This window comes from Mastigoproctus giganteus, chromosome 13 (assembly GCF_048544385.1).
Source record: "Mastigoproctus giganteus isolate SK-2022 chromosome 13, ASM4854438v1, whole genome shotgun sequence".
NCBI lineage: Eukaryota > Metazoa > Arthropoda > Arachnida > Uropygi > Thelyphonidae > Mastigoproctus > Mastigoproctus giganteus.
The window spans coordinates 77197378-77210051 of record NC_143587.1 but is presented as its reverse complement, the minus strand read 5'-3'; the positions used below and the strand labels follow the sequence as shown (position 1 = coordinate 77210051).

At 38.7% G+C, this 12674-nt stretch overlaps 1 protein-coding gene across 1 annotated transcript in view; it reads right to left on the bottom strand.

The window, feature by feature from the left end:
- Itpr (Inositol 1,4,5,-trisphosphate receptor) overlaps nt 1-12674 on the bottom strand; it is a 1293714-nt gene that overhangs the window by 967063 nt on the left and 313977 nt on the right. The window contains exon 15 of the mRNA XM_090387283.1: nt 4023-4142. Within this exon, the coding sequence (XP_090243409.1) occupies nt 4023-4142 (120 nt within the window). The remainder of the gene's footprint in view (nt 1-4022; nt 4143-12674) is intronic.

The window sequence follows — 12674 nt, the reverse complement described above, 5'->3', positions numbered from 1 at the left end:
TCATTTGCCACCTCGCAGCCCATCTGCTCACCATTCCAGATCCTGTTGCAGCAGCATAGTGTCAGTAGTGTCCTTGACAAATCTGCCTACCATTGTATCGTCTGCAAACTTTGACATTAAGCTTGATATACTATCATCAATATCATTTATAAATACAGACAACAATAATAGACCCAACACTGACCCCTGAGGGACTCCACTAATAACATTAGTCCACGACGAGCAGTGTCCATTGATTACCACTCTCTGTCTTCTCCCCCTCAGCCACCCCTTTATCCACAACAGCAATTTGCCTCCAATGTCACACTGCTCCAATTTGTGCAGCAGCCTTCCATGTGCAACAGTATCAAAAGCCTTTCTAAGATCCAAGTATATAATATCAAAGTTATTCCCTGCATCCAGTTCCTTTGTGACTGCATCATAGTATCCAATCAAATTGGTCAGGCAAGACTTCCCCTTAACAAAACCATGCTGTGTCCGAGCTATAACTGAAGTCTTGTCTAAATGATCCTGCAGTGCTTCTTTAACTAGTGCCTCCATTAATTTTCCTGGAACAGAAGTTAAACTCACAGGTCTATAATTACTTGTGTCAGCCTTTGATCCTCCTTTGTGAATTGGGGTCACATTTGCACATCTCCAGTCTGTGGGTACCTCCCCTGAGTCCAAGGAAGCTCTCATAATTATGGCTAAGGGTTTGCTTACTTCCTCTGCTGCCTCCTTTAATATAACTGGATATATCCCATCCACCCCAGGTGCCTTTCTTGTGTTTATCTTCAACAATTTCTCCTCCACTTTACTCTCAGTTATTACAAGATTCTCTAGCTTACTGCTAGAGTTGAATACACCTCTGGCTTTCCCCTCGCTAAATAACTCCTCATGTGTGAATGCCGATGCAAAATATTCATTTAGTTTGTTAGCTACCTGAGCAGGATCATCAACAGTTGACCCATCGATATCAAGTGGTCCAATCTGATTCATCCCCTTCCTTCTAGAGTTTACATAAGTAAAGAACTCTTTGCTGATTTTCTTTGCATCCCTTGCCAAAGATTTCTCGTAATCTGCCTTCGCCTGCCTAACCTCCTTTGTAACTTGGTTACAGATCAACCTGTATCTATCATAAGCTTCTGTGTCATGTGTTAATTTGTATGTATCCCATGCACGTTTCTTCTCTGCCATATGCCTCATCAGTTCATCTGACATCTATTTAGGCCTAAACCTTGAACAATATTTCTTGGTTGGTATGTAAAGCGTAGTAGCTTCCAAGATAAGTTCTTTGAATGCTTCCCATTTTGCATTTGCTGTTGGTCACATCATCAGTTGGTCCCACTGTATAGAATTTAAATACTGTCTCAGTCCATCGTAGTCGCCTTTACAAAAGCAAAGGCCTTCATAGGCTTATGTCCTGGGAGCGTCACTTCTTCTTGCATGATGTATGTTCGATTTGGTAAGCGCTTCCAAAATAACCCAGTTTCATCTCCATTAAAAATTTGCTGCGGCAAGTAGCCTTCCTTCATGATTAAATCTTCAAATTTTTTCACAAACTCTTCTGCAGTCTTTTTATCTGCACTAGCTGCTTCCCCATGTCTGAGAACACTATGGATACCTGTTCTACCTTTGAATCTGTGAAACCACCCACAACTTGCCTTGAATTCATCAGTTTGATCTGAGATACGTCCTGGAATTTTCTTCTGCAATTCTTAAAAAATTAACCTAGCCTTCTCACAGATCATTGCCTGAGTTACTGGATCTCCTTTCATCTGTCTTTCTCTAATCCAGGTAAGAAGCAGCTTTTCCATTTCTTCATTGATTAAAGATCTGTTTCTGTCAGAAATTTTCATTGCTCCAGTGAACACCCTAGCACCTATAATCTTGTTCTTTGTTGCCAAAAAGTTGCCACGGTTGACCTAGGGATGCCATACTCTTGAGCTACATTGTAATTGTTCTACCTTTCTGCACTTTTTCTATAATTTCTTTCTTCTTTTCTATGCTCAACCAAGTGTTTCTTTCCCGAATTATTCCGCTGTTCACTTCTCTTTGGACCCATTATCAAATTTCGCTCAAAAAATAAATAACTGCCAAAGCACAACATTCTTTACTTTATGAGAAATGCAGAATTAGAAATTAGCACAAACAACTAGAGCAAACGTGAACTCAGACTACGATTATTAACGAGATAATGTTGTCTCGTAACTAAGGAAGAACTGACGGCATACCTGTAGCTATCTTTGAGGGCAGCTAACGTAGCTGAACGATTGAGGTATCTATCCCGCTTTATCTATCATTGGTTAAATGTTACTTTCGCTCTTTAATACCATTGGTTAAAATGTATGAAGCAGCCGTCACTATTTAGTTCTATTTAGTAATGTTAAACGCAGTTACGTAGTCCAGCAAAGAATTCTATCGTGCAATATCATGTAGCGTTTTCGCTGGCCCGCGAAACCCGACTGTCAAATAGCAGTAAGTCGAATTGCGAGGCACCAGCTGTACATCATTCCATCGTTAAAGGAATGGTGTTAAATGTATTTTTTAGATGTTGGAAATATAAATTTCTGCTCGTCGAAAAGCCCCCAGGAAAGTAATTTTTAAATTTTTTTAAAAATTAGTTTAGCTCATTTTTTTAAGTACGGACTTAATGCCATCTTTCACTTGGTGATTTTGGTTGATGGTTTGATGAATTTGGGGTCGGTTGGGGATTCTTGGACTATCATTCCTGGTGAATTGGATCATTAGTTTTGACTTTGAGTGATTAGAATTCATTTAATATATTTTATACACATTATGATCATCAAGAGAATAAGTATTTAAGCGTTCTTCAGGATATCATAGAGGTAATTCCTCATTTCACAGTTAATGGGAATTTCTATAGAAATCAATGCCTTCTTGAAGTAGTAGTAGTAACTCCTCAAAACCTTCTTTTGTGTTATTCTTCTTTTAAGTGTATTTTGAATTTACCCACTGGAATGATGCAGTAGTGGGGGGAGGGCCTTACATGTTTCAGGCAACCTGCCTGCATCATATTTTTTGCAGATGCCACACCATACTTCCCTGATATTTGATATTTAATATTTTAATTTTTGTCTGTATGCAGGTAGCAGTTAGTATCCCTTCAGCATCACATCTTGCCATTTAACATAGTAAAACAGTGTTTAATTTTGTAAATCGTTATTTGATAATATCACATTTAATTTACATTTATATTGAAATTTAATGGAATTTTGCAAGGCATTAATTTCTGATATAGTTTCTTTAAAGCCAAACATAAATCAATATTGTGTTGTTAAGAATGTGCAATTCTAAAAATTAAAATGCATTTATTTTATCAAAGATATCAGCAATCACAGCCATCTTTTTGTGTAATTTCTAAACCCAAACAAATGTAAATTTATCAGAATTTCTTCAGATATTTTTAATATGACTTCTTTAGGACATCATGAGAAAGCAAAACACAATTAAAACAACATGTTAAATATAAAACTGAGATTTCAAAATGGTGCAGGAATATGTTAGTGACAGTAGCTGAAATCCGAGCCCATGGTATCCCCCCCCCCCTTTTTGTCTACGTAATCACACCCATATTAGTTACTGAAAATACATAACTCACTGAAGTAATTTCAAATTTTTTTTGAAAAACTTACTGAAGGAATTCCACACATACTGTCACCAACACTTGTTTTGGTGTTTTTTGTGGGATAGAGGTAAAAAGACTGAAAATCAAAGCTCTCTGCTCCGTAAATCACAATATGAGAATTTTTAACTGGTGCCTATCTTTTCTGCAACTGGTACTCTATATTTTATTATTATAAAAGATAGAGTACCAGTTGTAAAGATATTATATCCATAGGTTTAGGTGCACCATTATGTCTGAGATATGTCTTATAAAGCATGTTCAAATTTAGATTACCTGGTTTATCAATTTTGTAAATTCAGTTCTAACCTCAATAATTTAATGATATAAACACAAAGTTTCATATTTTGGGAAAATTAAATGCTAAAAAATCTCATTAATAGCAATAAAATCTTACCGTGTCTCTATGAGGATATCAGAATTCTGAGAACTAAGTACAGCCTTACATATAAGTTCTTGTGTTATAGGAATGGCAACTTTATTGGAAATGCATAGGTCAGAAAGATAATCCAGAAATCTGAAATACATAAAGTAATCTATGTGTAGAAAAGAGATTCATACACAATTCATCTCTAATTGCAGTTGACTAACTTTTACATTAATTTTCTAAACAATGCACTACGTCTAAATTGCTTTCCAGCCTACATGGCTAAATTACATAATATTCCTAAATGGTTTCCAAGGTTAATAGTAGATTACCAGAACAAATCATCATAATTAGAATAAAAATGTAGTAGTATTGCAATAATAAAGGGAAGACATTAAATCTAGAAAAACTAGCATTAGCGGAGGCATATCATGCAAGAAAGCAAGCATATATAGAGCATAAGCCAAAAAAAATCCAATTTCACACATCCACTTGCTCTAAAAATTTGTCCAGCTCTTCCTTCAATTTAGTTAAGCTATCAATTACAACAATGACAGAGAAAGGTTTGTCCCAGCAATCACTTACCAGCTGGTTAAAGGCAAATTCCCACACATTTATTCTACAATTGTCTTTCCTCAATTTCAATTTATGCCCCCTCACATTTGTAATCTGAGCAAGAGGAAGAATCCCATCAACACTGAGCCTGCTCAACACATTCAACACCTTATACATAATCAGATCACCTTGCAGGTGACTAGACTCCAGATACTAAAATTTGCAGAATTTAAGCCTTTCTTGGTATAACAGCAAACCTTTCTTCCATTTCCCAATCCCATTACCCTTCTCTGTACTTGTTCCAGCAGTTCTACCTTCTTCCTAAAATGATGCCTCCACACCTGCATGTGGTACCTCGAGGTGTGGCCTCACTATTGCCTTATACAAGGGGATAATCACCTTATCCCTGCTAGCAAAATTCATCTATATCATTTAAAGATACCACGACAGCATGTCTGCACTGCTCAGAAAACTTCATATCTGACTGCACAATTACCCCCGAGGTCTTGTTCATTCTCTACTGTCCTGAGAGTAGTACAACAGTTGGTACATTACTCTGGGTTACATTTCTCCAGGCCCATATTCAGTACTTTGCGTTTGTCAATGTTAAACTTCAGTTGCCAATTCTCAGCCCATCTGCTCAGCTTTTCTAGATTCTGTGACTGGAGCATATTCTCATTACTATCATTAAAAACCCTGCCAACCGCTGTATCATCAGCAAACATGGACATTAAGACTGATATATACCTCTATCAATATCATTGATAAATATACAAAAAAATGGGCCCAACACCAAACCCTGGAGTACTCCACTAATAACAACAGTCAATGAAGAGCAGGGTCCATTGAGTACTACTCTGTCTTCTCCCACTCAATCACCCTTCTATCCATGGTAGCAACTTGTCCTTAATGCCATACTGCTCCAATTCGTACAGTAGTCTTACATATGCAACAATATCAAAAGCTTTCCTGAAATCCAAGTATATGATATAAAAATTTTTTTTTGCTTCCAGTTCCTTTGCAACCATATCATAATATCCAATCAGACTCGTCAGACAAGGCTTCCAATTAACAAACCCATGCTGTATCAGAATTTTAATGAAGTCTTGTCTGAATGATCCTGCAATGCTTCTTTAACCAGTGGCTCCATTATTTTCCCCAGAAGAGAAGTTAAACTAAGAGGTCCTCCCTTTGTGAATTAGGGATACATTTGAACATATATCCAGACCATAGAGGACCTCCTTTGGGTCCAAGGAGGCTCTCTTATGTCTATGGGTTTGCTTTTCCAACTCTTTTAATATAACTGGATAGATCCCATCCACCCCAGGTACCTTTTTTATGTTTAACTTCACAATTTCTCTTCCACTTTGCTCTGTTATTACAAAATCAGTTTGTTCAGTTTGTCAGCTATCTGAGTAGGATCATCAACAGTCGAACCATTGATATCAAGTGGACCAACCTGATTCATCCCCTTCCTTCTAGAGTTTACATAAGTAAAAGTCTTTGCTGTTTTTCTTTGCATCTCCTTTGCCAAAGAGTTGTCGTAACCTGCCTTTACTTGTCTAACCTTCTATGCGGATTGATTGCAGATCAGCTTATATTTACTGAAGGCTTCTGTAGTGCCTGATAATTTATATGCATCCCATGCAGTTTTCTTCTCTACCACGAGTCTCATTAGTCCACCTGATATCCATTTAGGCCTAAACTTTGAACAGTATTTCTTAGTTGGTATGAAACGCCTAGTAGATTCCAAGATTCCTTGAATGCTTCCAATTTAGAAGATGCTGTAGGTAACATCATCAGTCGGTCCTACTGTATAGAATTGAAAAACTGTCTAAGACCACTGTAGTCACTTTTACGAAAGCAAATATCCTTCCCTTTACCTCTGATGGTAATTATGTCTTTAAGTAAATCCCACATCAGTACACTGCGATCACTGCTGATAATCAGATCAAGCATATTACTCCCTCTGATTGCCTCTCGAACATGCTGCTGTAGAAAACAATCATCCAATGAATCCACAAAATTCTTGCTAGTGTGCAAGTGACCAACACACAAGATAGATAATATTATTTTACTGTTTAAAAGATTGAAGATGTTGTTGGCAAAAGACGAATGCACTGAGTTGATACTGCTGAGTGGACATGGGGGCTGGTCATATCAACGGATAGCAGAGCATTTCACCACATGTCATCCCGGAAGTGCTGCCATTTCCCATAGCACAGTTGGAAAGCTTCAAAAATTCAAGGAGATAGGCAGCGTTGGACAAACATCATTGTGGACAACCATCTATTTCTGATGGTGAAGGAAATGGTCATAACAAAAGTAATAGAAGTCAACTTTGTATCGTCTGCAAACGTCGACATTAAGCTTGATATACCATCATCAATATCATTTATGAATACAGAAAACAATAATGGACCCAACACTGAGCCCTGAGGGACTCCACTAATAACATTAGTCCACGATGAGCAGTGTCCATTGATTACCACTCTCTGTCTTCTCCCCCTCAGCCACCCCTTTATCCACAGCAGCAATTTGCCTCCAATGCCACACTGCTCCAATTTGTGCAGCAGTCTTCCATGTGCAACAGTATCAAAAGCCTTTCTAAGATCCAAGTATATAATATCAAAGTTATTCCCTGCATCCAGTTCCTTTGTGACTGCATCATAGTATCCAATCAAATTGCTCAGGCAAGACTAACCCTTAACAAAACCATGCTGTGTCCGAGCTATAACTGAAGTCTTGTCTAAATGATCCTGCAGTGCTTCTTTAACTAGTACCTCCATTAATTTTCCTGGAACAGAAGGTAGACTCACAGGTCTATAATTACTTGTGTCAGCCTTTGATCCTCCTTTGTGAACTGGGGTCACATTTGCACATCTCCAGTCTGTGGGTACCTCCCCTGAGTCCAAGGAAGCTCTCATAATTATGGCTAAGGGTTTGCTTACTTCCTCTGCTGCCTCCTTTAATATAACTGAATAGATCCCATCCACCCCAGGTGCCTTTCTTGTGTTTATCTTCAACAATTTCTCCTCCACTTTACTCTCAGTTATTACAAGATTCTCTAGCTTACTGCTAGAGTTGAATACACCTCTGGCTTTCCCCTCGCTAAATAACTCCTCATGTGTGAATGTCGATGCAAAATATTCATTTAGTTTGTTAGCTGCATGAGCAGGATCATCAATAGTTGACCCATCGATATCATGTGGACCAATCTGATTCATCCCCTTCCTTCTAGGGTTCACATAAGTAAAGAACTCTTTGCTGTTTTTCTTTGCATCCCTTGCCAAAGATTTCTCGTAATCTGCCTTCGCTTGCCTAAACTCCTTTGTAACTTGGTTACAGATCAACTTGTATCTATCATAGGCTTCTGTGTCGTGTGTTAATTTGTATGTATCCCATGGATGCTTCTTCTCTGCCATATGCCTCATCAGTTCATCTGAAATCCATTTAGGCCTAAACCTTGAACAATAATTCTTAGTTGGTATGTAAAGCCTAGTAGCTTCCAAGATAAGTTCTTTGAATGCTTCCCATTTTGCATTTGCTGTTGGTAACATCATCACTTGGTCCCACTGTATAGAATTTAAATACTGTCTCAGTCCATCGTAGTCGCCTTTACGAAAGCAATAACCCTTCCCTTTACCTCTAATGGTAGTTACCTCTTTGAGTAAATCCCACTTCGGCACACTGTGATCACTGCCACCTAGTGGTTCCTTTATCTGCAGATTCTTAATGCATGAAGAATCACTGCTGATAATCAAATCAAGAGTATTCCTCCCTCTAATTGCCTCCCGAACATGCTGATGTAGAAAACAATCATCAAATAAATCCACAAAAGCCTTGCTAGTGTGTGAGTGACCAGCCCCCCAAATTCCAGTCAATATCTGGGAAATTTAAATCTCCCATTATAAGACTCTCTCTGATTTACTGTCCCACTCTATTTCCCTGTACAGTTTCTTATTATACTCATCAGAGTCATTAGGCCTATAGCACACTCCTACTCTCAATTTTGATCTCCCAATGCTTATGTCACACCAAACTGACTCGACACTGCATTGTCCAGCAATGTCCACTGGCTTCACTTCCTTGGATTTTATGTATTTCTTAACTAATAGCTTAACCCCTCCTCCCTTCTTATCCAGTCTATCCGTTCTGTAGACGTTGTACTCCCCAAATTCCAGTTCTGCATTCCTTATATCTGTGATATCCCAACAATATCTGCCTTTGATGTTTTGGCAACACCTCAATTTCATCAAATTTATTTACTAAACTCCTAGCATTGGTGTACACGCAAGTATACATGCACCTATTTCTATTCTTAGCTATCCTAACACAACCCATATGTTAACTTGTACCGCAATGACTCCCAGCAGTCTCTGAAATATCCTGCATCGTGTTTTTCAGGCTTCTGCTCATTCCAATAGAAGCAGTGCAAGAATCTCTTTCACCTCTGCCAGTGGCTACTGTTAATCTATTCGTCTTTGTCTCCCCCCCCACAAGCTAGCAGTTTTCCGACCCACCTAACACTGCCTCGATAGCATCAGCAAATATTCTTGCACCATTTCTATTTAAGTGTATCCCATCCCTGTAGAAGCAATCTCTCCTGTTAACAAGTACAGTCCAGGCTGAAAAAAATTCTACCCCTTGAGATACTCCCTCCTATCGTGTCTGGGCAGAATTCCAGACACTTTCAAATTCAACCCTATTTCAAGGCTTTTTTTCAACAGTGACCTGTACTTGTTAAGCAATTCTGCCGGTCTCCTACTCTTGATATCATTAGTGCCAACTTGTAAAACTATATCACCTTTTGTGCCCTTAAAAGATGATATCTGCTCTACAACGTCATCAACCTTTGCCCCTGGCAGACATACCCTGGTGTGTAATCAATGGGTGCTGCTCTTCATGGACTAATGTTATTAGTAGAATCCCACAGGGTTCGGTGTTGGGTCCACTGTTGTTTTGTATATTTATCAATGATATTGATGAAGATATATCAGGCTTAGTGTCGAAGTTTGCAGATGATACAAAGGTCAGCAGGGTTGTTAATGACAGTAATGGCAGTGTGCTACTGCAACAAGATCTAGAAAATTTGAGCAGATGGGCTAAGAGGTGGCAACTGAAGTTTAACCTTGACAAATGCAAAGTACAGTCAGTCCTCGTATAGCACGATAGTTGTGTTCCTAGAAACACTCGTGTAATGGAAAATTGTGCAATATAAACAACAGGGCCTATGGGAAAAACAGGGTTAGGTGCTGGCCACTCAAGATTTAACTTACATTTGTAATCAAAACATTACCGAACACAATAAATAATCATAATAAAATACCATACGTATTTTATTACGACTATTACATAATAAAATATTGCTAATGCTTTTGCTTCTATCGTAAGCAAACTTGTTTTTTGTTTGATTTTCTATCCAAACAGATTACAGCCATTCCATCTGTTCTAGTTCTTTGTGTCTTAATCTAATGGGTTTTAATTACACTTTGAGTTGTTCCTGCTATGAAAGTTGTTTTTATTTTCTCTGCATTCTTTGTAATTCTCGGCGTTCCCTCTTTTAGATCTGTAGCACGTGCAATATCACATGGTCTTTCATTTCGCTCAAAGTGTTTCACAATTTCATATTTTTTCTCTATCGACAGAGGCAGACTGGCCATAAGCCTTACCGGGGAAACCCCAGTGGGCCAGAGGCCGGTGTGATTTTGGCCATAACCACTAGTATGAGGCTACTATAAATTTTCTCGTGTAAGAATTTTTGACCCAGTCCGCCTCTGTTTATCGATATCACTTTTCTTTTTCTCTATGAATCTGCAGTGTTTTCACCAGGAAGTCCTATTCACACTTTTAATTATTTTACACCTTTTAAGAATTTTACTCATTTTTAAGGAATAAAGCACAATTACAAAACGAGGAGGCAAGCTTGATACACATAAACAAAGCTGTGCACGTGTAGCAACTGAATAAACAACACGGTAAAGGCAGAGATACATAATTAACACCTCACATTTTACTGAAGCATATTTCTAGGGGTTACTGCCATAAAACAATAAAAACAATTTCCAGTTGCATTTCTGCTAATGGAATCTGTTATAAAGTCGATCTAATTGCATTTGCAGTTATACCGATAGCTGGAATTGTGCTGGTTTTTACGTTATTATGGTGAAATGTGTTTCCCCTTCACTGATATAAAACACATAAATACATTTTCAGAATCTTTCCTTTCGTGTTGCGTTCAGTTGGGGTGATTCCGGTCCGACTGCCATTTCTTGTAAACACAAAGGTGAATCGTGCATAAGCGAATTTGGTTTGTGTTATATAAGATATCGTTCCCCTTTTTATAAATCGTGTACGATCGAATTCGTGTACTGTAAACACGTGTTATATGAGGACTGACTGTACTGCATATGGGTAGAAGTAACTCCAGAGAAACGTACCAACTGTGTGGTACTACACTTCAGGTGGTAGAAAATGAAAAAGACCTGGGAGTAATTGTGCAGTCAGATATGAGGTTTTCCTAGCAATGCAGACAAGTTGCCAGGGTAGGTCATGGGGTTTTGTCAATGATATATAGGAATTTTGTTAGCAGGGAAAAGGAAGTGATTATCCCTCTGTATAAGGCAATGGTCAGGCCACACCTTGAGTACTGCGTACAGGTCTGGAGGCCTCATTTTAGGAAGGATGTAGATTTGCTTGAGCATGTACAGAGAAGGGCAACAAGGTTGGTGAGGAGAATAAAGGGATTCTCTTACCAAGAGAGTCTTAAGTTCTGCAAATTGCAGTGGCTGGATACTAGGCACTTGTGCCTGATCTGATTGAGGTGTATAAGGCCTTGAATGGGTTGAGCATGCTGAATTCTGATGGGATTCTTCCTCTTGTTCAGATTACGAACCAAAGGGGGCATAAATTCAAATTAAGAAAAGACAAATGTAGAAAGATGTGCGGAAATTTGCCTTTAGCCAGTGGGTGGTAAATTATTGGAACAAACTTCCATCTATCATCGTGGAAGTTGATAGGTTAAATAAATTTAAGGAGGAACTGGAGAGGCATTTGGAGGAAAGGTGTGATTTTTTTTTTTTAGCTGATGCTGCATAAGCTCATACACTTGCTTTCTTGCATCACATGCCACTACTACTACTAACTCGCAAAACATGCACGGAACTGGGCGGTGCCGTGCAGTACTGCGCAAATGATTCTCAAGGCTCATGCTTTTCACCCATACAAGGTGAAAGTCTTGCAAAGCTTATCTAAGGATGATCCTTATCTTTCTTTGGAAATGTGAGCATGATTCTCAGATAACCTAGATACATGCTTTACCGAAGACTGTGTGCTGTTCAGTGACGAAGCTACTTTCTTTTTATGTGAACAGGGAGGTGAACAAACAGAACATGCAGCACTAGTCACAATACAATTCGCATTGAATCTCTCCTACTAAATAACAAGGAGGAGTGAAGGTAATGGTGTGGTGTGGTGTGGTGTGGTGTGATGTAGACTGTGGAAAGCACATCTTGGGTCTGTTTTTTTTTGAAGGTAACATAACTGGAAAGAGACACATTTGTCCATATTAAGTGACCAATTAATGCCCGCACTTGAAGGGCTAGGGGATGGTCACGCGGAGTGGTTCCAATAGGATGGCGCACCACTCCATTATTCCAGATTGGTGAGGGACTAGTTTGATGATAATTTCCCACACTGGATTGGATGACGTGGCCTTGTGGATTGGGATGCATGCTCGCCAGATCTGAAACCACTTGATTACTTGAAAAATAACCCAAGCCAATCCAACAATGAATGTGCACACAGCATTTATAGAAGACCTGGACTTAGATAAGAGATGATATAATGCACCTATATCCAAAACCTTCTCCAACATCCAATATATGTTGGAGAAGACAGAGAACCACCTGCAAATAGAGGTTTGCAGGTGGTTCTCCTATGCATATATCTCTACATATGCATATATCCCACAGGTGTCTGCTATAGAATTATATCACCATTAAACAAGAATGGTGAAGACTGAAGGACCTATATTAAACTATTTATCCCTTAGCAGGGAAAAGGAAGTGATTATCCCTCATCTTTCTGATTAATCAGAAAGATGGTGTATGTTATGCTGGATACAAC